The sequence below is a fragment of the Idiotropiscis lumnitzeri genome, chromosome 4 (genome assembly GCF_059441095.1).
Source record: "Idiotropiscis lumnitzeri isolate Australia: NSW breed Sydney's pygmy pipehorse chromosome 4, RoL_Ilum_1.0, whole genome shotgun sequence".
Lineage (NCBI taxonomy): Eukaryota > Metazoa > Chordata > Actinopteri > Syngnathiformes > Syngnathidae > Idiotropiscis > Idiotropiscis lumnitzeri.
The window spans coordinates 25,236,683-25,258,210 of NC_142394.1; the positions used below are offsets into that span (position 1 = coordinate 25,236,683).

Genomic DNA, 21,528 nt, shown 5'->3' on the forward strand with positions numbered 1-21,528 from the left:
ACCTTTTATAATTTAGTTTTTTGCTCGATTGTACAAACCGTGGCAAGCGAGGGTCACCAACGTCACTGTGACGTAACGCAAAGCTACCTCTTGGACTCGTGTTGCACCGTCACGAGCACCAAAGCGCCTTGAAACGTCACAGTAAACTCCCTGCGGGCACCAACTGGAGGTGAGCGTTCTGTTCTATCTGAGGTATTATAAGTATTATTACTTCTACAAAGTCAGTCAAATGTGAGACTTTCCGCTGGTAGTTGAAAAGTAAGAGGAGATTAAGAGCACATTTTGACAACTGCTCAATTTTCGGAGCGTACCTTGAACGTCTCATTAGTATTTCGTCTCGTCATTCTCACTTTAGACAACTCCAATATTGCTTATTTTATTTTTATTATACACGAAATGACATTTTACAATATTAATCAGACCGCCATGTTATTTTAACGACATTTGTTAAAGTGTAACGGCGTTCCTTAGATGTTAGCAAGTACCATACAGAAAGTAGCTGGATGAAAGCCTCACTCCTCAACTGGCAACTGTCAGTTTCGTTTTCGTGTCAATCCCACATCCTTCCGTCCCGCACTATCGTGTAACCTACGGAAATTTCGAGGAAGAAACGCTGTTTGGAACAATAGTACAACGAGCAGGCGGTCAAAAAGGCGGATTGTGTTTATGGACACGTCACGCGGGAGCTAGGCAGGCAGGTGCACTGCGGCTTCGGGATTGTTCGCCTCGGCCAGTTAGTCCAGACCGCCCAAGTCGGTCGTCCTCACAGCCTTTTTCCGTGATAGACAGCCTCGCTTTTGGCCGGAGAGCTTCGACAGCAGGCCGCCCGTCTGTCCCTTCATCAAGGTGAGTACACGGCAGCCCCAAATCACGAGATCGTTAAGAGGATTTGCTAGCTTGTTGACTTGATTGTTTTGTACTTTGGACTTGTCGATCGTATCCCCTCGCGTAACTTTAAACACTTTAATATGAGTAATGTGGTATATTCTGTTGTTGATGTGTGGGTCTGGCTCAGCTTCCCTCCGGACGGGTCGCTATGCATGGCAGAATTGGTGATGGGGAAAAAACTTCTCTGTCACCATTTTTGTTTGAAAGAGATTTTTTTTCTCGTCGTATGCAGATAGTCTCCAATTCCCTCAGTTATTAGAGAATTACTAAAATGTCCATAATAGTAGATATAAAAATACACTACAGCAACAACTTGTCATAAGTAGAGCTTGGTTGAAAAAAAGTTTTTCATTTAATAGCCAAATACCGATTCATAAAACATAAATTGATTTGTTACCTTAATAAAAAAGAATGTTGGTAGACCTGTGTACGCACTCTATTTAGAGGTAATACCTCATACCGCCGCAAGGCAGCGCACAGCTCAGCATCGTGGGAAATGCTACCCTGCAATTATGTGAGGGAGATTTGCGGATATATTTGATCGTGATTATGTTTTGATTCTTATGAGAATGTCCACTATATGAAAGTAAAATTGGTACTGCATGGAATACTTAACTGAATCCAAAGTCGAAGTAAATCAAATGAGGTCCATGTGAAGCGAATCAACTTGATTTTGGGAATCTGAATCAATACCCATCCCTAGTCACATGGGACCTTTTACTATTCAACTGTATGTTTCGTCATTCTTGCCCAGTTTTCTTTATGTCGCCTATAAGACATTTCAAGTATATGGTGTGCCACTCAGTCTGAACACTAGGGGGCACTCTTTAAAAGTATTACAGACAAGATGAAAGCGATAAGAACCTTGGTGGATATACTGGGTGCCATGGTATCGCTCTGTGTGTTTCAAGACAAAATCAGGCGAGTAAAAAGAAATACAAGAATGCTTCTTGAGAATACCGCAGGTTATGAATTGTCGTGATTCCCGTAAATCACCCTCTCTACACAGATGAGATGGCTCCTACCTGGAAAGTATCAGAATCAGAATCAGAATGCCCCTCATTGTCATCATACTCCGTGTACAACGAGATTGGAGAGCTCCCCTCTCATGTGCAATATAACAATTTAAATATGTCAGGCCAGCAATCAGAATGTCATATGTGTGCCGTAAGTAAAGTCATCAGAGTGGTAAATTTAAAGAAAGTACAGAGCGTAAAAATCAAAGTATTGTTATGTAAATTCTCGCTATGTTCTCCTTCATCCTTGCCCTGTAGCGCTTTGGGCAAGGATGTGCTACACCCTAGACTGGAGTGGTCGGGAGTCAATTGCAAATAGTATAATCAAATTTGCCGAACTTCATTCATCTGTCGCATCACTTGTTCCTCAGCGCCGTCGCCAATATGGCAACGGGCTTGTCAGACCAGTCCAACGTCCTGCAAGAGGAGCTGACCTGCCCCGTGTGTTTGGACGTCTTTCATGACCCGCGCCTGCTTCCGTGCGGCCACAACTTTTGTAAGATATGCTTGGATCGGCTGCGGCGATTAACGGATCAGAGCCGCTTCCAGTGCCCGGAGTGCCGCGAAAGCCACCGCTGCAACAGGAGCTTCCAGAAGAATTTCAAGCTGGCAAACATTGCTTTCGACTTCCGCCGTCGCCGTAGAGCGGCCACCGCCACTACCGCATCCAACGTGTCCGCTCAGGCTTTTAAAGATTGTGTCGCATCCATCCCGACCGGCCAACAAGATTGCGTCCCATGTGACTACTGCCCTCCTCCCGCCGCAGAGTCAGCAGGTGCTGTCGCTCCTGTCGACACCGGCGGATCGCCAGAAAAAGGAGACATGCCATCGGCTGCCGCCGCCTCCAACATGGCAGTCAAAATGTGCCTCAAGTGCGAAGTGTCCATGTGCCCTGAGCACGTCAAACCGCATCTGGAGCTGCCGGCGTTTCGAGAGCATCCGTTGACAGAACCCATCAGGGACTTCTGGAAGAGAAAGTGCCCTGACCATGATGAGATCTTCAAGTACGTGTCGGAGGAGGCGCATGCACCGCCGAGAATCCACAATACTCCTTCAGGAAGTCTCAAATTTGGTTGTTTTGCAGGTACTATTGCCTTCATGATGAAGTGTGCGTGTGCAATGCATGCACCATCGAAGGACGACATGCGGGACACACAATCAAGACCCTGAGGAACACGATGATCGATATCAAGGTGAGAGAGAACGAGAGAGAGTGTGAGAGAGGGAGAGGGAGGGAGGGATGGGGAGAGTGAGTGAGAGGGAGAGAGAAGGGAAGGGGAGAGAGGGGGGGAGAGGGGGGGGGAGGGGGAGAGAGGGGGGGAGAGGGGGGGGGAGAGGGAGAGAGAGGGAGAGAGAGAGAGAGAGAGAGAGAGAGAGGGGGGGGGGAGAGGGGGGGAGAGGGGGAGAGGGGGGGAGAGGGGGAGAGGGGGGGAGAGGGAGGGAGAGGGAGGGAGGGAGAGAGGGAGGGAGAGAGGGAGAGAGGGAGAGAGGGAGAGAGGGAGAGAGAGAGAGAGAGAGAGAGAGAGAGAGAGAGAGAGAGAGAGAGAGAGAGCGAACATTCATGCTCAATGTTTGAAGGGCTATTATCGGTGGCTTAATCGGTCAGTCCCTGAAATTGGTTAAAACGTATTGAAATACGCACGGGGCACAAAGCAATAATGAATTTGGGAGAACATGTAAAAGTCACCACGCCCGACAGCGACCGCATGTTTGACGAAGCCATTTTTGGTGCCTTCCAGCAAGAGATTTTACACAAGCAGCTCAACAAGACCCAGAAGAAGTACAGCATTGCCAAGAGGACGCTCCACGAGGAGACAGAGCGGGAACGACAGAACAAGGTGAGAGAGGAGGGGGGCCTCTCCGGCATGTCACATGATCCGCGCTTCTCCGTGACCACGCCCCCTTGTTGATCTCCCACAGAAGTTCATGGAGGGCTGCGAGGTCTGCTTGGCCAGGCTGCGTCAGGATCTGGAGGAGAAAGTGTCGGCCTTCGTGAGCCGACTGATGGATTGCGTGCGCAGCAACTGCGAAAGCAACGGGTCCACCATCCAGAAGAACATCACCCGCATCTGCCAGGACCTGAGTCGTCTGCGCGAGCTACGTTGCGGCATCAAGAGCCTCATGGAGGAAAGCGACCCGTTCCGCTTCATTGAGGTGAGTTGCTTCTTTGTAGACGAGTTTGTGCGCACCGGCCCCTTGGTTTCATGACTCTTTCATGTTGTGTCTTCCCTTCAGGCCTATAAGACCACAGGAAAACAGTAAGCATCCAATTCTTTATTGCAGTATTTATTTATTTTTTGGACGTACTTTATTTGATAAACTTTGCTCCCATACTCCAGGTGTCATAAACTGCTGAAAAAGAACATGTTCGACCCGGAATACGTAGACATCGACCCCGCGCTTCTGGGCATCACTATGGAGGAGGAAATGCAAAAATTGCTCAATCTGGATTTTACGTTTTACATCTTTGCAGCCATCAATTTAATACGTAAGCCGGTCCGTCTCGAACCGAGCGGCAACAGTTGTAGCTGATACGTTTCCTCCCATCAGGTCAACTCGGTGATAACGAGGAGGAGCGAGGTGAAAATGAGGACATGGCCAGGGAGGCGGACGAAGACGGCGAAGCTGATGATGGCAATGGACTTGATGACGGTAGCGAGGATGAGATGAGCGGGGAGGATGTGGACGAGGATGAAGAGGAGGCTGAGGAGGAGGAGGAGGAGGAGGAAGGCCTGGAGAATGACGGTCGTGAATTGAGTGATTATGATGAACTTTACCTCCCAGAAGAGGAGGAGGAGGAGGAGGAAGATTCAGAAGAGGGGGGAGAGGAAGCTCAAGAAGCGGACTATGACGATATTGATGATGGGGAAGAGGGCGATTAGACACACACACACACACACACACACACGCACGAACACACAGCAGAATGTAAAATCCAAGCATGTGACTCCAGTATTGTTGATTTTTATCATGATACTGTCTTTTTCCCTTAAAAAAAACTAAAAAAAACTTAGAAGCAATGTTCAAATCGTGGCTCAAACCTACCCTTATGATGATTTCATGTTATCACAGTGCTTTTGTGGCTTTTATCCCCCCACATTTAAAAAAAATCCACATGTTGGGTTGTTTGGAGACATTAGATTATATGTGAACTCTTGTTTGTCAATAATGCAACCTATGATTGACTGGCGACCAGTCACCGCCTCTCGCATATAGCCAGCCACAAACAGTGGAGACTTTATTGTCTCGCATTAATTCCTTCAAGCATGCAATTTAGCCAAAGAGTTGAAATTTTTTTTTGTGTGCAGAAATTCAAGATGGTTTGCATTGCGCTAGCAACTGAATGATTGCTTGGCAATTTATTTGGAATGTAAGCCAGAGTTTGCACTTTACTACATTTAATGGGTTGCTATGCTACGTTCGGCCTACTAAATTTGAATGTTGGAAAGAAATCTGTTTTGATACAGGTGGATTTTGTGAAAAGGGACATTAATAAAATATTTTTTGAAATGAAAGTTTGTCTAATCGTTACTTATTTCTGATTCATTACAATATTTTGTCAAAATACCAAAAAAATACACCCATACCTATTACATATGTCCCTTTAAATTTAAAATGGGTAAATGCACGCGCGCACCTGCACGCGCGCACAGGGAAATACTAACATCCGGTTAGCACTTGCGACATTCTTATAATTAGCTTTTAAAATTACTGCTTTTATCGTTGTGTTTAAATATTTAGTCTGGTGAGTTACTTATATTTCTTTCTGTAAAAAGATAAAAGTTGAATGTAAAGAAGGGAAAAAAAACATGCTAAGAAAGCACATGTTTGTCCTATACCCGGACTAGCGAAAATGACGTACCAGTTTCCGGTTAGCCCTTTTGAGTTGCACAAGGGCGCAAATATGAATCCTGTCTTGCAAAAGGTACAGTATGCATATTTTTTATACTTGGATTGCTCCTTAATTCAGTTTTTTAAGTCATCTACTTTAGCTTCTTTCGGTGTTGTTGGCGTCCTTTTTGAAAGTTAGCTGAATTTAAAAACGAAGGTTAACATGAAACGTCTAATAGGCTACTCCACTACTCATGTCAATTATTTTTTTTAATTTTAAACAGAAGGAGCTTCCCTTGCGCGTTAAAATGGGACAGGTGACATACAGTTCAGTATATACATGTTGCGACATTGGACATGTCCCATGAGGTGTGCCACAAGTCACTCGAATGATTACATTTTTTTGGGTCACGTGTGTGGCGGCTGCCCTCCCTATTTTCATCAATGAGGTACATTATTTGACACAATTGCATAAGCAGGTTGTCCAATTAGATCAGTGTTGTTCAGTTCTGCAAATGACATTTTGCCATAAAGTTTCCTACTACATAATCCATTTAATAGTCTGATGTTTTGTTTGACTTAAGCAGGTGCGGAGTCAAGCGCTGATACTCTGCAGGCAAGTACCCCACATTGCTCTCAGTCAAATTTCCTTTGGCATTGACTCCTCCTTTTGTATTTGAAGGGCTCCAGCATGCTACCGACTTCCTGCGTGGGGTAAGCACACACGAGAAATGTGTGCTGCTCTGTGGCCGTTCATGTTGGTTACATGTGATGTTACTATGTGGCGTGCAGGAGGCGTGTCTCAGACACAAGAAAGGCGATACAGAGGCTCTCCGACCGAAGGCATCGGGAGGTGGCGGCATCTCTTACCCAAAGAAGCGGTGAGTGACTGCCAGCACCTTGAATTGGATTCCATCATCACAGCTTGGAAATAATTTATCTTCATGTTCAGTCAAAGAGAAACAAAGACAAGCATCAGATGCCGAGTATCACGGCCGCTACAAACGAGGCATACGGGACCCTCAACGTCCACGTGTCAGGCTACGACATGACCACGGTGGAACACTTCGCTCAGTATATACACAACCTGTGCAACCGACTTGACATCAGCGTGGCAGAGAGGTGAAACAAAACAGCTCTTTTTAATGTTCAAAAGCTGTAGACGTGTGAAAAACTGTGTGTGTTGTTCCTCCCACTCAGCTATGCACTGCCCACCCAAAGCACTGAGGTGCTGCTGATGCAGGAAAGTGGCACCAAGATGTACGTCGACTCGCTTCTGAAGACGCATAGACGTGTCATTCAGGTAACACTTGCACAGATATTTTTAAGATGTTACATTTTTCAAGCAGTTAAAAAAATATATACGTACCCATCCAAAAACATGAATCTCTGTCCACAAGAAAATGCTTAAAGCTCATTTCAGCCAGTCATAGGGCTGAGCTCTGAAAAAAAGAGTCACATGATGTCGTAGTGTTCCAGGTCACACATTCCCTCTTATTCATGATGTTTTAAATCAGTTCTTAAGTCACTGGAGTTGAAATGCACGAGGAGTTCATGTCGCCAAGTCTTGCAGGTTGAGAACAAAGTTTTGGAAAGGCATCTCCCTCTGCAGCGTTTTCCAACAAAATAAAGCAGTTAAATGACTAACAGCGACATTTGCATGTAGTTGAAAAGAAAAGTATGCTTTTTGAAAATATGAGTTTCGTCTGTGGCTTGACCAAGCTCGTAGCTCACATCATCATCCCACATTGGAACGAATGGAAGTGCCATTAATCTATTCGGGCTTGCCCAGAAAACTTAAGAAAAAAAATTGTATGCATTTTTCTAAACAGGAAAAATAGCACTCTATCATGTTCTGCAAAAATAATTCAATACAAAAAATAATTAATCAGTTTGCGCATTAAGTCAATTCATTGTGCTGCTCCTTCTGTTGTTCTCCACAGGGGGGCAGCACTCATCCATAGACTAATGAAAGAGTTGCCGCTTCTTGTCAAGTGTCTCATATCACGAGGCACCGTTTTACATCCAAAGTGTCTGATGTTTAAATTGAGCTTGCTACACACACAGTTAAGCAGTCTGAAGACGACGCTGTGTCCAGTCTTGATGGACGTCCTTTTGAAGAACCAGCCAGAGGGGGTCGACCTGTCAGTGAAGGAGGTGAGTTGACTTTGATGGGCAACCTTCTCTCCCAAATGTACACGACGTAATGTTTCCATTTTCTTTTTGCCCCCAGCACACGGAGGCAGACTTCCTGGCCCGCTTCAAGGCGCGACCCGAGCTGGAGGGTCTCGTGGCTCAGATGGGCCATTAAAAAAAAATGTTGCTTGTGTGTGTATACGTTTTTTTTGGCACTGTATGCTGAGTTAAAAAAAATTGATTTCCTATTAGTGTTTTTCTTTTATTGTCCATGGGCGGGGGGAAAATAAGTCATTTCAAGTATTCATCATTATCAAGTTTGAGTCTGAATTAATCATTGATTTGAGTTGAACATTTGCTCTCCCGCTTTGTATTCAGTATCTGTTTTTGGCAGGAAGTTGACTCGGACCGATGCATGCGTGTGTCAAACACATGCGAGGTAGACGGCATCAAAAGGAGAAGTGAAAGTTGCAAATTACGTGACATCACGTCACTTTTTTTTTTGGGGGGGGGCGGGGGCAGTCACATCAGCTTTATGGCTTTAGAAACAGTATGAAAGAAGACAAAGAAGAAAATCCAGCACCAGACAGCTGTGACACCCACACAAGTGCCACCCAATGTGTAAGTCATTTATCATATTTGCATGCTTGGACATTTTCAAGAACAAAATCTAGTAATCTATGCTGTGATTGAATTTGTTGGTCCAACCCCATCTCGTTTCCTCAAGCCCTCATTTTTTTTTTTTTTGCCCACTGCGTGGCATGATGAAGGGTGAGCAAAAGCGTATCTTGATAAAGCTAAAGCCGAGTTGCTTCTATGCTGAAGTGTTCCTCAATGTAAAATATTTCTATGACATGCCCGTATTTCGCTTACAAGCAGCTGAACTGTATTGGAGTGTAGTAGCTCTCTTTGATTTGGTTTAAGAAACGAATGTTGGCATGTTCACTTTAGTTTATCATGAGAGACATTAAATTAGCATATATATTTTTAAACGTTTTCTCAATCAGACTGATTACAATAGAAATTGAAATTCTCGTCGTTTTGTAGCTTCTTACAGACATATCAGCTAGCCGCTAAGTGCGCTAATTAGGTTGTTAGCACCTTGCTAACATTGTATATTGATTATCAGCTTAAAACTCATCTATTTGCTGTTTTTGAACTCAGGCCAAACCAATGAAAGAATCACTTTGGCACCGTGTGGTGGAATCTTGGTGGTGGTGTTAAATTTAATTCATTGGTTGTGTTAGCAACCCATCTGTGTTTGAGACGTCTTGTTTTGTTGGCAGGTTATTGAATGAACATTCAAAAGTGAAAGTTTGTTTCTGCTTCTGTTAGCTACTCAACTGCCAATGTAGACTTTTTTTTGCTGTGAAAAGGTAATTGCCCCCTCAACATAATAGCGAGTTCAGCCAAATTGATTTCAATCATTTTTTTTCTGGAATTTCTTTGGATCGTGGCATGATGCATTTGTTGGTGAGATTTTGTTGCCTACTTCACTTTGTCCAACAAATTCGATTAAAGTGATTTCTCTGATTCAACCGAGGCGGTGGTTGGGTGTTGCCTGTGAAATTGAACTCAGCTTTCCCAAAACTTTGGTGACTCACAGTTACTCTGTGATTTTACAAAGGGGGGCATTAGCTTTTTTACATAGGGCCAGATAGGTTTATATAGTTTTTTTCCCCCTTGGTAAATAAAATAATCATCTAGAAACTGCATTTTATATATCCTTGTGTTGATTCAGTGTGATATTAAAATAGGTTTAATGAAATGAAACCTCTGTGTGTGATAAATATGCAAAAAAGACAGAAATGAGGAAGGGGGCCAACACTTTTTTTCCATAGCAATTTACATGCAATTACAAACCTCTTTAAAGTTAATTGTTTGCAGAGTTGTACGATTCGTAGCAAAGCTTGTCCCCGATGGACAGAGAATAACGTGGGTTTATTGTTACTTATATGTAATGGAACAGGAAAGGCACAAATTTGAGAATTTCTGTTTGTGAATAACAATTTTTGCATAAAGAATGATAAAATTAATTAAATATGCAAAATTGTGATCATTTCGGTTACTATAATAGCAAACAACATCCTTCATATTAAGAACACAGGGGGGTTCAGATGGTTTAAAGAAATGAAGCATGAAATCTGCCCAAAATTGCTTTGTGATCAAAGAATAAATGAGATATTGTTTCAGTGTCATTCCCACAGAAAGAGCTAATATTGCTAATATGAAGGAATTAGCCGGATATATATTATGTAAGATATTAAAATGTGTTACCTTGGCTTTATTAGTAATACATAATTTATCAGGTAAAAGCCATGCTTTTTTTTCCCAATTTATGTCCACAATATGAGAATTCCCTCCAGGCACAATTTTGTTCTTTTTTAATAGAATCCGGCGTATATGCATATTATAAGTGATTTGTTACTAATGGTGTCAGCTAGCCGCAAATGACGTCACTTAGCGGTTCGCGCCTCAATAGCAATGTCGGTCAATTAGCAGCTAGCGGCCAACTGTATCATCGAGCTGTTGTGGTGTCAGGTAGTTCCTGACGATTTCACATAGCTGTCTTGTAGCTGTTAATGATGTCAGGTGGTTATGCACTAGTTGCTAACGTGTCAGGTAGCCAAAAAAAAAAAAAACTCGTCAGTTAGCCGCTAAAGATGTCTGCTAGCAATAAGCTACTTTTCTCCGGGACCAGAGGTGAGGCATTCATTATCCAACGAGGGTTGGACGTTTCTAGAAATTGTGTGTCACGATCGTGAGAAACAATTATTCCGTTCACGGAGTTAATGCCAAACGCCATGTCAAAAAAATACCGACGTTCAACACTGAGTGTTATTTATTTTGACTTGGTTAGAAACTGCGGTTAAGTGGCGCACGAGTTGCTCTTTGCCCAGGTCGTTGCGGGACAAATGATTAACAAGAACACTCATTGTCCCACAGCTCAGATAGAGTCGAGTGTCTTGTGTCAGCGACCGGTGATGGGATGACTGAACTGATGCGGGGCCAAAATGAGTGGCGAGCCGCTGTTGGAGGAGAAGCTGATCAAGCGATCGCAGCAGAAGAGGAGGATGTCTCCGCTCAACTACAAGGAGAGATTGTTTGTTCTAACCAAGAGCAGCCTCAGCTACTACGACGGCAGGGCAGAGGTAACGCTCCTCGTTTGTCATCACGCGCGCACAGGAAGTGAAGAGCAGCTTGGAAAATTGTTATTCTTGTTGTCCACAGAAAAAGTTCCAGAGAGGCTCCATCGAATTGAGTCGCATCCGATGTGTGGAGGTGGTCAAAGATGTGGGCGGGCTCAACCCCTGCCAGAACAAATATCCTTTCCAGGTATGCTGTGTGAGCTCATTCAATAAAATGCAGATCTTTTTCAACGTTACCTCAATCACACTGGAAAAAAAAAAGAGCCACTCCTTTCCACACACTCTTAAGATATGTCATAACAAGAGCCGGGTTATTAGCAACCATTAATTACGGTGCATCCAAAAAGGATTCACTGCACTTCCCTTTTTACACGTTGCAGCCTATTTCTGAATTTGTTTGAATTCATTTTACAACACATCATCTAGTTAATGTGATCAAAGTATTTTTAACCACCTAGACTTAACCTTAAAAAAAAAAGTATATTTAAATACTTGGTGAGTGTGTTGTGTGTTAGGGGTGAATCTAATGTAATCATCAAACATATCAAAATTGCAACAAAAAATGTGTTTACACAAGCAACGTTCATTTTACGTTGTCGTTTTTATGTGAAATCATCATGTTTAACTTTTAGCGTTCTTGCACCTACATGTAATTATTTTATATTCACTTTTATACACAAAACCAACAGACCACCTCCTCATTAGTACTAATCAGAGTTGGGTTGAGTAGCCCAAAATTGTACTCGAGTACAGTAATTAAAAAAAAAAAAAAGACAAATATTGTCATTTGGTGCCAGTGGAATGGTAGACGACTGGTGCAAAGTGTATGGTTCGATCTGGCTCTGGCCTTCCTGTGTGGAGTTTGCATGCTCTCCCCGTGCCTGCGTGGGTTTTCCTCAGGCACTCCGGTATCCTCCCACATTCCAAAAACATGCATGGTCGGTTAATGGGACACTCTAAATTGGCCGTAAGTGTGAGTCTGAGCACGAGTGGTTGTTCGTCTTTGTATGCCCTGCGATTGGCTGGCAGCCAGTTCAGGGTGTACCCTGCTTACTGCCTAATGACGGCAGGGATGAGCTCCAGCACGCCCGCGACCCTTAGACAATGGATGGATAGATGTCATTTGATTTCATCAACAGCGTTAGTGAAAAGTACATTACATTGAAACTACTCTGAGAATGCTTGCACGTGAGTAAATGTAGCGTGTTATAAGCCGCCTCTGCTAACGTTTCAAAACAATTCTACAGGTGGTGCACAACACGAACACACTGTACGTGTTCACGCCAAGCCACGACAGCAGGAGTGCCTGGGTCCAGCGAATCAAAGAGGGTCAGTTCTGTTTGCTTTTCTCAGCATTCCTCCGATAGGCCAATGTCAGAACGCAACCTGTCGGACGATGCGCGTGCGTGTGCAGAGATCCGAGACAACCTGGAGATCCTGACCAAGTTCCATCCGCAATTCTGGTGGGAGGGCGAGTGGCTGTGCTGCCGTCAGGTGGAGAAGCAGGCCCCCGGCTGTGAGGAGTACAACCTGTTTGGAAATGGTGAGCGGCCGCCGTTCCTTCATTCTAAAGGCTTGCACAAACAACACGACACAACTCACACTCGTTTGCTCATCTTGTACTTTCCCTTCCTCTTTTGTAGCTTCCAGGAAACCGCTGCCCCCGATTCCCACTGAGGACGGCACATATGGGAGGGTAACCACCCGCTCGCGCACTTCCGCGCACACCCACCCACTCTCACTGTCTTCTCTTACCCGCCCCTCACTCCTCTAGCACCTGCAACCGCTCCCTCCCGAGGCGTGCGAGGACGACTGCGCCGAGGACACGGTGGTGGCGCTTTACGACTTTGCGGGCAGCGAGCCGCACGACCTGAGGCTGGTCAAAGGAGGCGAATACGTCATCGTGGAGCGTTGCGACGTCAACTGGTACAAAGCACTCAACCAGGACGGGTACGTCGGGAACGTCACGTTGGCACGTCCGCACTCATGTACTTTTACCCAGACTGGTAAACGGTACACATAAATGGGTTCGGTACTCAGTCACCACGTGACACTCTTTGAGCGGTAGCGACGTGTTTTTCTCAATCGTCAACATCTCCCCACACAGGGAGGAAGGCTACATCCCAAGTAACTATGTCACAGAGAAGAAATCTGGCAACCTGGCGCAGTTTGCGTGAGTTGTTTTAATCACGATAATTGTGAGCTTCATAGAATTCCCCAGAAGAATGTGTGTGTGTGTTTTTGTGTGTGTGTCTCTGTCATGTGTGTCAAGCAAGTTGGTACAGCAAACACGTCAACAGGAACAAGGCGGAGGAGCTCCTGCGGAAAGAGGTGAGGACTTTCTTGATACCTTTTTTAAAGCTGGTGCTATTCTCACAGCTTGTAGTAAATTAAAATATTTGCAGTCCGTCTTTTGCTTTTACAATGCCTTAAAAGGTGTTTTTTTCCTAAATTTATATGCCTTTTTTTTTTAATTGCTCCCTATTACAGTTGGGTCTGGAACATATCTCTGCAATACGCATCACCTCACTATCTGTGTCTTTGTCGCCCCCTACAGGACAAAGAAGGCACCTTCATTGTCAGGGAGTCCAGCACCAGGGGAACTTACACGGTGTCGCTCTACACCAAGTCCCTGGCAGGGTAAACGCAACACACTTGCGATTGCCTTGACGGATGACAGCGGTTGTCACATTTGTTGCGTTGGTCCGCAGGAAGGGAGGCGGAGCCATTAAACATTACCGCATCAGGGAGACCAAAGGTTCGCCCAAGCGGTTTTACCTGGCAGGAAAACACATGTTCCAATCCATTGCCGAGCTCATCACGTACCATCAGCACAACGCGGCAGGTGCACCACACACGGCCGTTATGAAAGAGTTTATCGGTGTCACGAGTCGTAGATGACCTGCAGTGTAACAATAATGGAACAACTGTTGTCACGTCAGGGCTCGTCACCAGATTAAGATATCCTGTCGGGAAACAGGACAGGTTTGCTCCGTCCACAGCTGGCTTCAGCTACGGTGGGTCTTTTTTTATTTTATTTATTTATTTTTAAATGATGCTACTCAGATGAAGAGATATTGCAACATCTGGCTTCACCTCCAGAAAAGTGGGAGATCAACCCCAGCGACCTGACCTTCATGAAAGAGGTTGGCAGCGGTCAGGCAGGGGTGGTGCGGCTCGGCATGTGGCGAGCGCAGCACAAAGTTGCCATCAAGGCCATCAAGCAGGGCGCCATGTATGAAGAGGACTTCATCGAGGAGGCCAAGGTCATGATGTACGTTAGAAAGATGGCGACCAACCCTTTGGCGATGGCATTTTTGGACAATTGTATTCTACCCGGAGACTTTGTCATCCCACCAGGAAGTTGTCCCACCCCAAACTCGTGCAGCTGTACGGCGTGTGCAGCCAGCAGCGGCCCATCTACATCGTCACCGAGTTCATGGAGCACGGCTGCCTGCTGGACTTCCTGCGGAATCGGCGGGGCAGCATGGGCGCCGCCTCGCTCTTGAGTGTCTGCCTGGATGTCTGCGAGGGCATGCAGCACTTGGAGAACAGCAGCTTCATTCACAGAGATCTGGGCGCCAGGAACTGCCTGGTGAATGACGCCCTGGTGGTCAAGGTGTCTGATTTCGGCATGGCCAGGTGAGCGTGGCGTCGCTTGCCCTCCATCAAGTGAATAAAACAGCATTGGCAGGTGTCCCGCTGTGTGTTGCAGGTACGTTTTGGACGACCAGTACACCTCGTCCTTGGGCTCCAAGTTCCCCGTGAAGTGGTCGCCTCCAGAAGTCTTCAACTTCTGCAAATACAGCAGCAAGTCTGACGTCTGGTCCTACGGTCCGACGTCACAACTGACCATAAACCGCAGATACATTTTGTGTATGTGATTTACTGTCTGCGCTTACGTTTGCGTTTTCATCTCATTGACTATGCAGGGGTGCTGATGTGGGAGGCGTTCACAGAAGGTCGCATGCCGTTTGAGCAGAGTGACAACCGTGAGGTTGTTGCCTTGGTAACAACGGGTCACCGCCTCTATAAGCCCAAACTTGCCACAGAAGCTATCTATGACATCATGCAGATGTGCTGGCAGGAGGTCAGCTCACCCCACACCCGGCATGTTGTCATTTCTGACCACACACGAATGACTCTTGTTGCTGTGTCCACAGAGACCGGAGGACCGTCCATCCTTCTCTCAACTCTGCCTCATGATCTCTGATGTTCTGGAGGGCGATGTTGCACTCGCCAACTGACAGGCGTCGTTATCCACGTCTCATGCGTGTCGGTGAGCTGCCCAAGAAGAAGACTTAAGCGCCTTGAGATAAAAGTGAACTGACTTTCTAGGTGCTGTCATTTGGACGATTTCTTTTTTTTGCTTGGACTGGTGGGCAGAAACTTGAGGTACGAGCGCTGTCAAGTCAACGCAGGAAGTAAGCGACGAGAGAAAAAAAAAATATGCTTCAAGATGTTTAATCCTCTCGCAGTACATAAAACAAAGACAATTACACATTTATTGAAAACATCCTAACAACATTTCCGTAGGAATGTCCCTGCAAGCTTGATGTTAACACATGATGGAAACCTCCACTGATGGACTGACAGATTTAATTGTAGCAGTTTGATAACCTATTGAGCAACGCATGTTGACAGACAATGTGTCTTATTGAGCCACTGAGAGTTGTGGTGACCTGTTTTCCTTTGTCTTTACGACTGAATTATACTGCCCCCTAGTGGCCAAAGTGAGTACACCAAAAGGAGCGCCCGAATAAATAAAAAAAAAAAACTTACAAGGCACAGTATTATAGATTTATTTTTTTTTGCCAAGTTACCAAAATGTTTCTTTTTGGGAGGAGGGCGGGCAGGCAAGAATGGATTATTGATACTTTATTTTTTTTCAATGAGTAAAGATGATTTAAGATGTCAGTGTTTTGAGTAATGAGCATGGCCACCGAGTGAATTAAACTCGTATCTTGAGGCACCACTGTGCCAAATTCTCAAACCGGTGTCCAGATTGCATTTGAGCCATTAAAATCCTGCCCGAAAAAGCATGCAAAATTGTTTCTCATTTCATCGCAACTGATCCCCTCCAAATGCACTTGAAATTGAACTTGAAACATGCAACCACAATTTCTTTCAGTATTTTAAAATTCTGTTAACAATAAAAGAAGTGAAGCCATCGAGCTTTTTCTGGCCTCCTCTGCTGCCAGTGCCAAGGCTCCGTTTGGTGTCAAATATCAAATCAACTCAGTGAGAGCAGGTAGCCGGCGGCAAATGCCGCCGCCGCCACGAACAGGAGGAGTCCCTTGAGGATCTGCGCATTCTCCGTTGGGGGACTCGTTGTTGTCCTGTCGACTGCAGTGGCAACGAACAGCAAAAGTAAGGATGCGCTTCAACTGCCATTTATGTTTCATGAATCCGTTTTTGAGGCTTACCTGTGACGATTAATTGAGATTTTCCAGAATCTACACCAGTGCTGGTGTTGACTTGACATCGGTACACGCCCGAGTCTTCTATTCTCAGTCTGGACAGTTGCAGGCTTATATGTCCCCGTCTCAGCGCATCCCTGTCGCACTGCACACGTCCGACCGAATGAACCACTACGCCGTCCTGTAGTCGAAAGAGGACGGTGACCTCGCCCTCCCTGAAGAGCTCGCAGAGGATCCGAAGCGAGGCGAGGGACACGTTGGCATGGCTGGTAAACGTCCAACCCAGAGTGATGTTGTCATTCTCTTGAGCCCGGTAGGAGTCCTGAGTCCCGTTCACGACTAATCCGCCTGGAGGAGTCAACGTGAGGTCACGTGATCATTCCGCTTTGGATGTGTCGGAGGAGGGCGACTCACAAACGCAGCTGGATGTCAGGCCGATGAGCAGAGTGACCCGGAAGATTGTCGTCATCTTCTTGGAGCGACCGCGAGCACTTCAGGTGGACTCACTCTGCCAGACGACCCAAAATCCTGGCGCCCGTCAAAGTCAACGTACAATCTTTGGTCTGTGGTGAGTCGTTGGAAGACGCAGAAACTCACCTTACGTCTCATGTCATTTTGTGGCAAAGCATCCAAAATCACTTTGGTAACAAACCAATTGTGGAATTTGAAACAGGCCACGCCCCTTTTGGACATCAGCAGTAGTTTGTACGCGCGTGTGTGTGTAGAATGTTCTAAATGTCTGAAGATCAAGTGAAGTCTGACAGCTCGAGTGACACCTGAAAAAAGGGTGCAGGCCACTCCCTTTCGCCCCCACCACTTCTTTTTTTTTTTTTGTGTACATTTCAGAACTTAAGCTTCTCTCTAGCCCGCAGCTATGTGGACACACGTCATTGCCACATCGCTTGATGTGTATGTTTACATTGCCTTTGTAGTTTAGAGAAAGTCACTCGAATCTATATTTTTCCATGTAATTATCCAAGCCACTTCTTCTCACGAGGGTCGCGGGGCGGGGTGGAGCCTATCCCAGCTGTCTTGGGGCAGTAGGCGGGGGACACCCTGAACCGGTTGCCAGCCAATCGCAGGGCACTCAAAGAAAAACAACCATCCACGCTCACAATCACATCCAGAGACAATTTAGAGTGTTCAATCAACCTACCGTGCGGGTTTTTGGAATGTGGGAGGAACCCGGAGTACCCGGAGAAAACCCACGTCGGCACGGGGATGAACATGCAAACTCTACACAGGAATATAAGGTGCCAGCGGAATTCTCTTGAGCCTCAAGTCTTTGCATTTAAAAATAGAATGTACCAAAACGTGAACGTCGTCTCACTATCTGCATTTACTTTGTGGGCTTTCCTTGTCCTTTTCTGCTGCATCACGCTCACCATCCAGGTAGGCGTAGGCGGAGAGGTAGAGAAGAAGCACCTCCCACGCCCTACAAAGCCGGCGCGCTGCAGCAGGCGCGACTCCTCGACAGGTCGGTGGGCGGGAGCAAAGGTTAAAAAAAGGCACTCCAACGTGTTCATCTTCAGAATTCTTTCCGGACGCCGTCGGGTTCCCATTTGGGATTTCACAGGTGAGTCTTGGCCTGCTCTTCCTTGTCCCCGTGGGAGTGTTTGCGTATTCGTTATCCGAGCGGCTCCGATTTGAGAAGGGTGTGCTGTGGCTATGATTACTTTACAGGTTGTGAGTCACAGGAAACTAAAACGCACCCACTCACAAGGCAAAACGGATTGCGCAATGTTTTAGTTTCAGTAGCAAGGTGGTGGAGAGTGACGGCATGAGTTGGGTATAGGCGAGAAATACGAGATGTTTTGGAGAAGACTGGCGATCCAAAAGAGATCTTTTCAACCCAAACAAGTTTTCTTTGTCAATGTGGGCCAGACAATCAACCAGAATGTTGAGAAAGAGATCTTGCGCCAATTTCCTCCTTTCAACATCTGGTGGTTGCTTCACCCAAGCAACGCGCTTGCTCGCAACGTCGTGAGCATCGGACACTTCCTGGACGAGAAGAGCGTCGCTGTGCTGGAGCAAACGTCCCAACAGTTTGGGATTATTTTCATTTTGCCCAAACTCAGCGGGGAGGCATTTTGAAAATGTGGATGGCGAATTGATTGTGATCATTTCTTTGAATTATTTGATAGTTTTGTCCATTAAAGTTACTTGACGGTAAAGAATCAAATGTTGCTCAACCTCGAGCATGTCTGGTCTGGACTCTGGAATTAAGAGTCTCTGTTTAAACCCGTTAAGCTCGCCCCTCCCTGCACACAAACACACTTGACAAAACCTGCTCATGCTGAGCCATGTTGTGACTATTTCTTTCTTTTTTTTTTTTTTTTTTCAGCTGCGCCGCGATGGCGCCAGCCAACAGTTCCACGCCGCACCTGGTGAAAAACGAGAGCATCGTGGACAGCACGGCCGCCACCACCATGGGCGCGCTCATCCTCGGCCTGGTCTTCCTCGTGGGCTTACCCGGCAACCTCTTTGTTATCTGGAGCATCATGGCCCGGGCCCGGAAGCAGACCATCACCACGCTCCTCATCCTCAACCTCGCCATCGCCGACGGTTCGCTGATGGCGCTGACGCCGTTCTTCATCGCCTACTTGGTGATGAAGAGGTGGGTTTTTGGGACGGTGATGTGTAAGGTGCTCTTCTACCTGTGCCTGGCCAACATGTACGCCTCCATCCACATCATCACGCTCATGAGTCTCTATCGATTGCTGGCCGTGCTGCGACCGCAGCGCGTAAGCACCATTGTGGGCCACAAGATGGTGACGTGGACGCTGGCGATTATGTGGGCGCTGGTGGCGTTTGCCTCGGTGCCCGCCATCGTCTTCCGTGACGTGAGGACGAGTGCTGACCGCGCCATCTGCGACTCCTACCACGATGAAAACAGTCACGTGAGTTGTCTCTGATTTTTTTTTTTTTAATTTCCTTCAGTTAAAACAACAAGCAGACGGTAGGAAATGGAGAGGAAGATAAGACTGTCTACGTCAGGAGTTTATTTTATGCTTCTTCCACCACCAACGTGGATCTGAATGTCCATATATAGCAGTACTCCAAATGCTAAGTCATGGTTATATAAATATAAATATAAATATAAAAATCAATATAAATATAAATATTTAAAAAATGATCAAACACCTATAATGTGACCTGAAACTCATGTTAAATAAATTTTATGGGCATTTGATTAACCCCAAATATTTTAAAGATATTTCTAGTCAACATTTCCTGATTTAAAAAAAAAAAAAAAAAAAAAAGATATTTTTAGCATAAGCCTGAAGTTTGGAACTGTTCGTAAATTATGGTCCACATAAGATGTTCTTTTGGTGAAAAGTTGTCCAAATTGTGTTTGCGCCAAAAATACTTTTTGCAATAAATTTCAACTTCAAAATCTCCCAAACGCATGGGTTAGGTTCAGCAACAGGTAGAATTTTTTTTTCAGAAACGTCATAGCTATACATATACAAAAAGTACAGGCATTTTTTTTTTTAAAAATCAGTGTCAAAATTGCGTTTCGGATACATGAAGCCATCTTTGATTTATAATTTTCTGTCCAATCAATTCAATGGTTGACTCACCCAGCCGCGAGCACTCGCTACCCAACATTCACAGATGGTTGTCTTCTTATGTGCAGACGGTCATCCAGTACACGCTGGAGCTGATTTTAGGCTTCCTGGTCCCGTACAGCATCGTGGTGGTCAGCTACATTTGCATTCTGCGCCGAATCCGTCAGACCAAATTCCGCCGGCGCATCCGTAGCGAGAAACTCATCCTGGCCATCGTGGTGACTTTCTGCGTCTTCTGGCTGCCCTACCACATTGTCAACATGGTGCACGTACGTGCCAGTGAAAATTGCCGTGCACACGTGTCGTCCACAGAGGCATTTACATGACGTTTGTGTCCTTAGGTCACATGGGCGCTCTGTCCCGATGGTGCTTTCAAAACAATGTAAGTCGTCTGGTGTCCTTTTTACACCTGTGCCTTTCTCCATCATCCCGCTTGGCTGTTGTCTTTCGGCTCTACCTCGTCTTTTTCCTGCTGCTGGACTCGGTTGAGGTTTTCCCTCTCCCTCTTTCTTTTGTTTCCCCTTTGCCAGTTCTCTGCTTGGCCGAACCAGGAACTCCCCCGAAAGTGTTTTGGTCCTGTATTTTCAAGTTGTCCGTTTCATCTCAAACTGTCATTCATGAGAGCTTTTCCTCCTAAAAGGCTGGCAAAAATCTGGCACCGGAGCCGCGCAGTCACATCCTCGGTGGCCTTCATCAGCAGCTGCGCTAACCCGGTGCTTTACTTCTTCGCCGGCAAGTCATACATCCGCCGCGAGGGTCTGGCCTTCATGGCCCGCCTATTTGAGGCGGCCGGACTGGACTCGGTCAGTAGGAAGAGTCGTCAGAACAGCCAGAACAGTCGAGACAAGGACAAAGAGGCGGAAGACGTCATGCTAAAGGACAAAGTTCAGGAGCCCGACTTGAGCTCGGCTGTCAAAGTGCTGAAGCCTCAGAGGTGACGTTGAAGCGTCAGATATCACGTCGCCGCATTTTTTGAATGTCTCGTCCGTCCAATGGCGCCGTGAGCTGTCCTGATGAACAACTAGAACGGCGAAACGTTATCTCAAAAGCTCAAAAGAAAAGCTCTGGCACCTCTTCACATCCATCTTTTCCTGCAATGGTCTATGTTTTTGTATTATGCAAATGTGTTTGTGTGACAGAAAAGGTCCAAATAAACAAAATGTAAAGTATTATTCCCGCTGCCCCGCGACAATGTTACAAAAAAAATAATAAAAAATCCAAGATGACGAGTCTCTGGAGACGTCACATCCCGGACTTGCCGTCAAGAGACTTCCTGATGTTTTTCTTGTGTCGTTGTTCATTCATGTTCCGCTTGCACAACTGGACGCCCTCTCGTTGGGTAAAACTGTACAAGCCAAATAAATATTCTACACTTGTCCTTTAACAATAGAACTGCACGGCATCGCAGTGAGAGCTTTATCTAATAATTGAACTCCGATCATGTTGTTAACCGGATATTAGGAATACCTCTTTCTGACACTTAACGATATACCGTTATACGGAATGAATTGTCCGC

The 21,528-nt window shown here is 45.8% G+C and overlaps 5 protein-coding genes across 10 annotated transcripts; 4 read left to right on the top strand and 1 right to left on the bottom strand.

Moving 5' to 3' along the window:
- The first annotated feature begins 45 nt into the window (after window positions 1-45).
- LOC148338771 (E3 ubiquitin/ISG15 ligase TRIM25) lies at window positions 46-5,419 on the top strand. Of its 5 annotated transcripts, none has more exons than XM_088295134.1 (9): window positions 67-169; window positions 786-846; window positions 2,276-2,908; window positions 2,989-3,097; window positions 3,644-3,742; window positions 3,825-4,058; window positions 4,140-4,162; window positions 4,244-4,392; window positions 4,455-5,419. In XM_088295134.1, the coding sequence occupies exons 3-9, from the start codon at window positions 2,289-2,291 to the stop codon at window positions 4,784-4,786; spliced, it is 1,566 nt and encodes a 521-aa protein (XP_088151260.1). In that variant the 5' UTR covers window positions 67-169; window positions 786-846; window positions 2,276-2,288; the 3' UTR covers window positions 4,787-5,419. The 5 variants fall into 5 exon arrangements, with proteins under 5 accessions (XP_088151262.1, XP_088151260.1, XP_088151261.1 ...); XM_088295135.1 differs by having other exon boundaries at window positions 145-192; XM_088295136.1 differs by lacking the exon at window positions 786-846 and having other exon boundaries at window positions 46-169.
- A 135-nt stretch (window positions 5,420-5,554) lies between these two features.
- On the top strand, window positions 5,555-9,409 carry mrpl48 (mitochondrial ribosomal protein L48). Its single transcript, XM_088293596.1, has 8 exons — window positions 5,555-5,829; window positions 6,323-6,351; window positions 6,418-6,449; window positions 6,528-6,616; window positions 6,688-6,857; window positions 6,936-7,038; window positions 7,803-7,892; window positions 7,969-9,409. The coding sequence occupies exons 1-8, from the start codon at window positions 5,758-5,760 to the stop codon at window positions 8,044-8,046; spliced, it is 663 nt and encodes a 220-aa protein (XP_088149722.1). The 5' UTR covers window positions 5,555-5,757; the 3' UTR covers window positions 8,047-9,409.
- tec (tec protein tyrosine kinase) lies at window positions 8,400-16,059 on the top strand. Of its 2 annotated transcripts, none has more exons than XM_088293592.1 (17): window positions 8,400-8,492; window positions 10,818-11,023; window positions 11,103-11,207; window positions 12,268-12,349; window positions 12,435-12,563; window positions 12,664-12,716; window positions 12,795-12,970; window positions 13,128-13,193; window positions 13,297-13,351; window positions 13,578-13,660; window positions 13,732-13,865; window positions 13,963-14,037; window positions 14,123-14,294; window positions 14,381-14,662; window positions 14,736-14,854; window positions 14,953-15,110; window positions 15,184-16,059. In XM_088293592.1, the coding sequence occupies exons 2-17, from the start codon at window positions 10,886-10,888 to the stop codon at window positions 15,265-15,267; spliced, it is 1,911 nt and encodes a 636-aa protein (XP_088149718.1). In that variant the 5' UTR covers window positions 8,400-8,492; window positions 10,818-10,885; the 3' UTR covers window positions 15,268-16,059. The 2 variants fall into 2 exon arrangements, with proteins under 2 accessions (XP_088149718.1, XP_088149719.1); XM_088293593.1 differs by lacking the exon at window positions 8,400-8,492 and adding an exon at window positions 10,218-10,574.
- LOC148338774 (uncharacterized) lies at window positions 15,484-16,909 on the bottom strand. Its single transcript, XM_088293505.1, has 3 exons — window positions 16,855-16,909; window positions 16,447-16,788; window positions 15,484-16,366 (listed from the first exon to the last, which is right to left on the bottom strand). The coding sequence occupies exons 1-3, from the start codon at window positions 16,907-16,909 to the stop codon at window positions 16,254-16,256; spliced, it is 510 nt and encodes a 169-aa protein (XP_088149631.1). The 3' UTR covers window positions 15,484-16,253.
- On the top strand, window positions 16,118-21,281 carry LOC148338775 (leukotriene B4 receptor 1-like). The gene is made up of 6 exons (XM_088293594.1): window positions 16,118-17,008; window positions 17,833-18,016; window positions 18,785-19,340; window positions 20,081-20,281; window positions 20,354-20,394; window positions 20,653-21,281. The coding sequence occupies exons 3-6, from the start codon at window positions 18,795-18,797 to the stop codon at window positions 20,948-20,950; spliced, it is 1,086 nt and encodes a 361-aa protein (XP_088149720.1). The 5' UTR covers window positions 16,118-17,008; window positions 17,833-18,016; window positions 18,785-18,794; the 3' UTR covers window positions 20,951-21,281.
- Window positions 21,282-21,528: the final 247 nt, after the last annotated feature.

What these genes read in the sequence shown, in the direction of transcription:
- LOC148338771 (XM_088295136.1), top strand. Translation starts at nt 2,289, where the DNA reads ATGGCAACGGGCTTGTCAGACCAGTCCAACGTCCTGCAAGAGGAGCTG. An exon ending in ACACGATGATCGATATCAAG is followed by an intron (nt 3,098 to 3,643) that starts GTGAGAGAGAAC and finishes GGTGCCTTCCAG; the next exon opens with CAAGAGATTTTACACAAGCA. An exon ending in TATAAGACCACAGGAAAACA is followed by an intron (nt 4,163 to 4,243) that starts GTAAGCATCCAA and finishes CCCATACTCCAG; the next exon opens with GTGTCATAAACTGCTGAAAA.
- mrpl48 (XM_088293596.1), top strand. Translation starts at nt 5,758, where the DNA reads ATGACGTACCAGTTTCCGGTTAGCCCTTTTGAGTTGCACAAGGGCGCA. An exon ending in CAAGCGCTGATACTCTGCAG is followed by an intron (nt 6,352 to 6,417) that starts GCAAGTACCCCA and finishes TTGTATTTGAAG; the next exon opens with GGCTCCAGCATGCTACCGAC. An exon ending in TCGACCTGTCAGTGAAGGAG is followed by an intron (nt 7,893 to 7,968) that starts GTGAGTTGACTT and finishes TTTTGCCCCCAG; the next exon opens with CACACGGAGGCAGACTTCCT.
- tec (XM_088293592.1), top strand. Translation starts at nt 10,886, where the DNA reads ATGAGTGGCGAGCCGCTGTTGGAGGAGAAGCTGATCAAGCGATCGCAG. An exon ending in ACTACGACGGCAGGGCAGAG is followed by an intron (nt 11,024 to 11,102) that starts GTAACGCTCCTC and finishes TGTTGTCCACAG; the next exon opens with AAAAAGTTCCAGAGAGGCTC. An exon ending in GTACAACCTGTTTGGAAATG is followed by an intron (nt 12,564 to 12,663) that starts GTGAGCGGCCGC and finishes CCTCTTTTGTAG; the next exon opens with CTTCCAGGAAACCGCTGCCC.
- LOC148338774 (XM_088293505.1), bottom strand. Translation starts at nt 16,909, where the DNA reads ATGACGACAATCTTCCGGGTCACTCTGCTCATCGGCCTGACATCCAGC. An exon ending in CCTGACATCCAGCTGCGTTT is followed by an intron (nt 16,789 to 16,854) that starts GTGAGTCGCCCT and finishes TGACTCCTCCAG; the next exon opens with GCGGATTAGTCGTGAACGGG. An exon ending in ATCTCAATTAATCGTCACAG is followed by an intron (nt 16,367 to 16,446) that starts GTAAGCCTCAAA and finishes TTGCCACTGCAG; the next exon opens with TCGACAGGACAACAACGAGT.
- LOC148338775 (XM_088293594.1), top strand. Translation starts at nt 18,795, where the DNA reads ATGGCGCCAGCCAACAGTTCCACGCCGCACCTGGTGAAAAACGAGAGC. An exon ending in ACCACGATGAAAACAGTCAC is followed by an intron (nt 19,341 to 20,080) that starts GTGAGTTGTCTC and finishes TCTTATGTGCAG; the next exon opens with ACGGTCATCCAGTACACGCT. An exon ending in GATGGTGCTTTCAAAACAAT is followed by an intron (nt 20,395 to 20,652) that starts GTAAGTCGTCTG and finishes TCCTCCTAAAAG; the next exon opens with GCTGGCAAAAATCTGGCACC.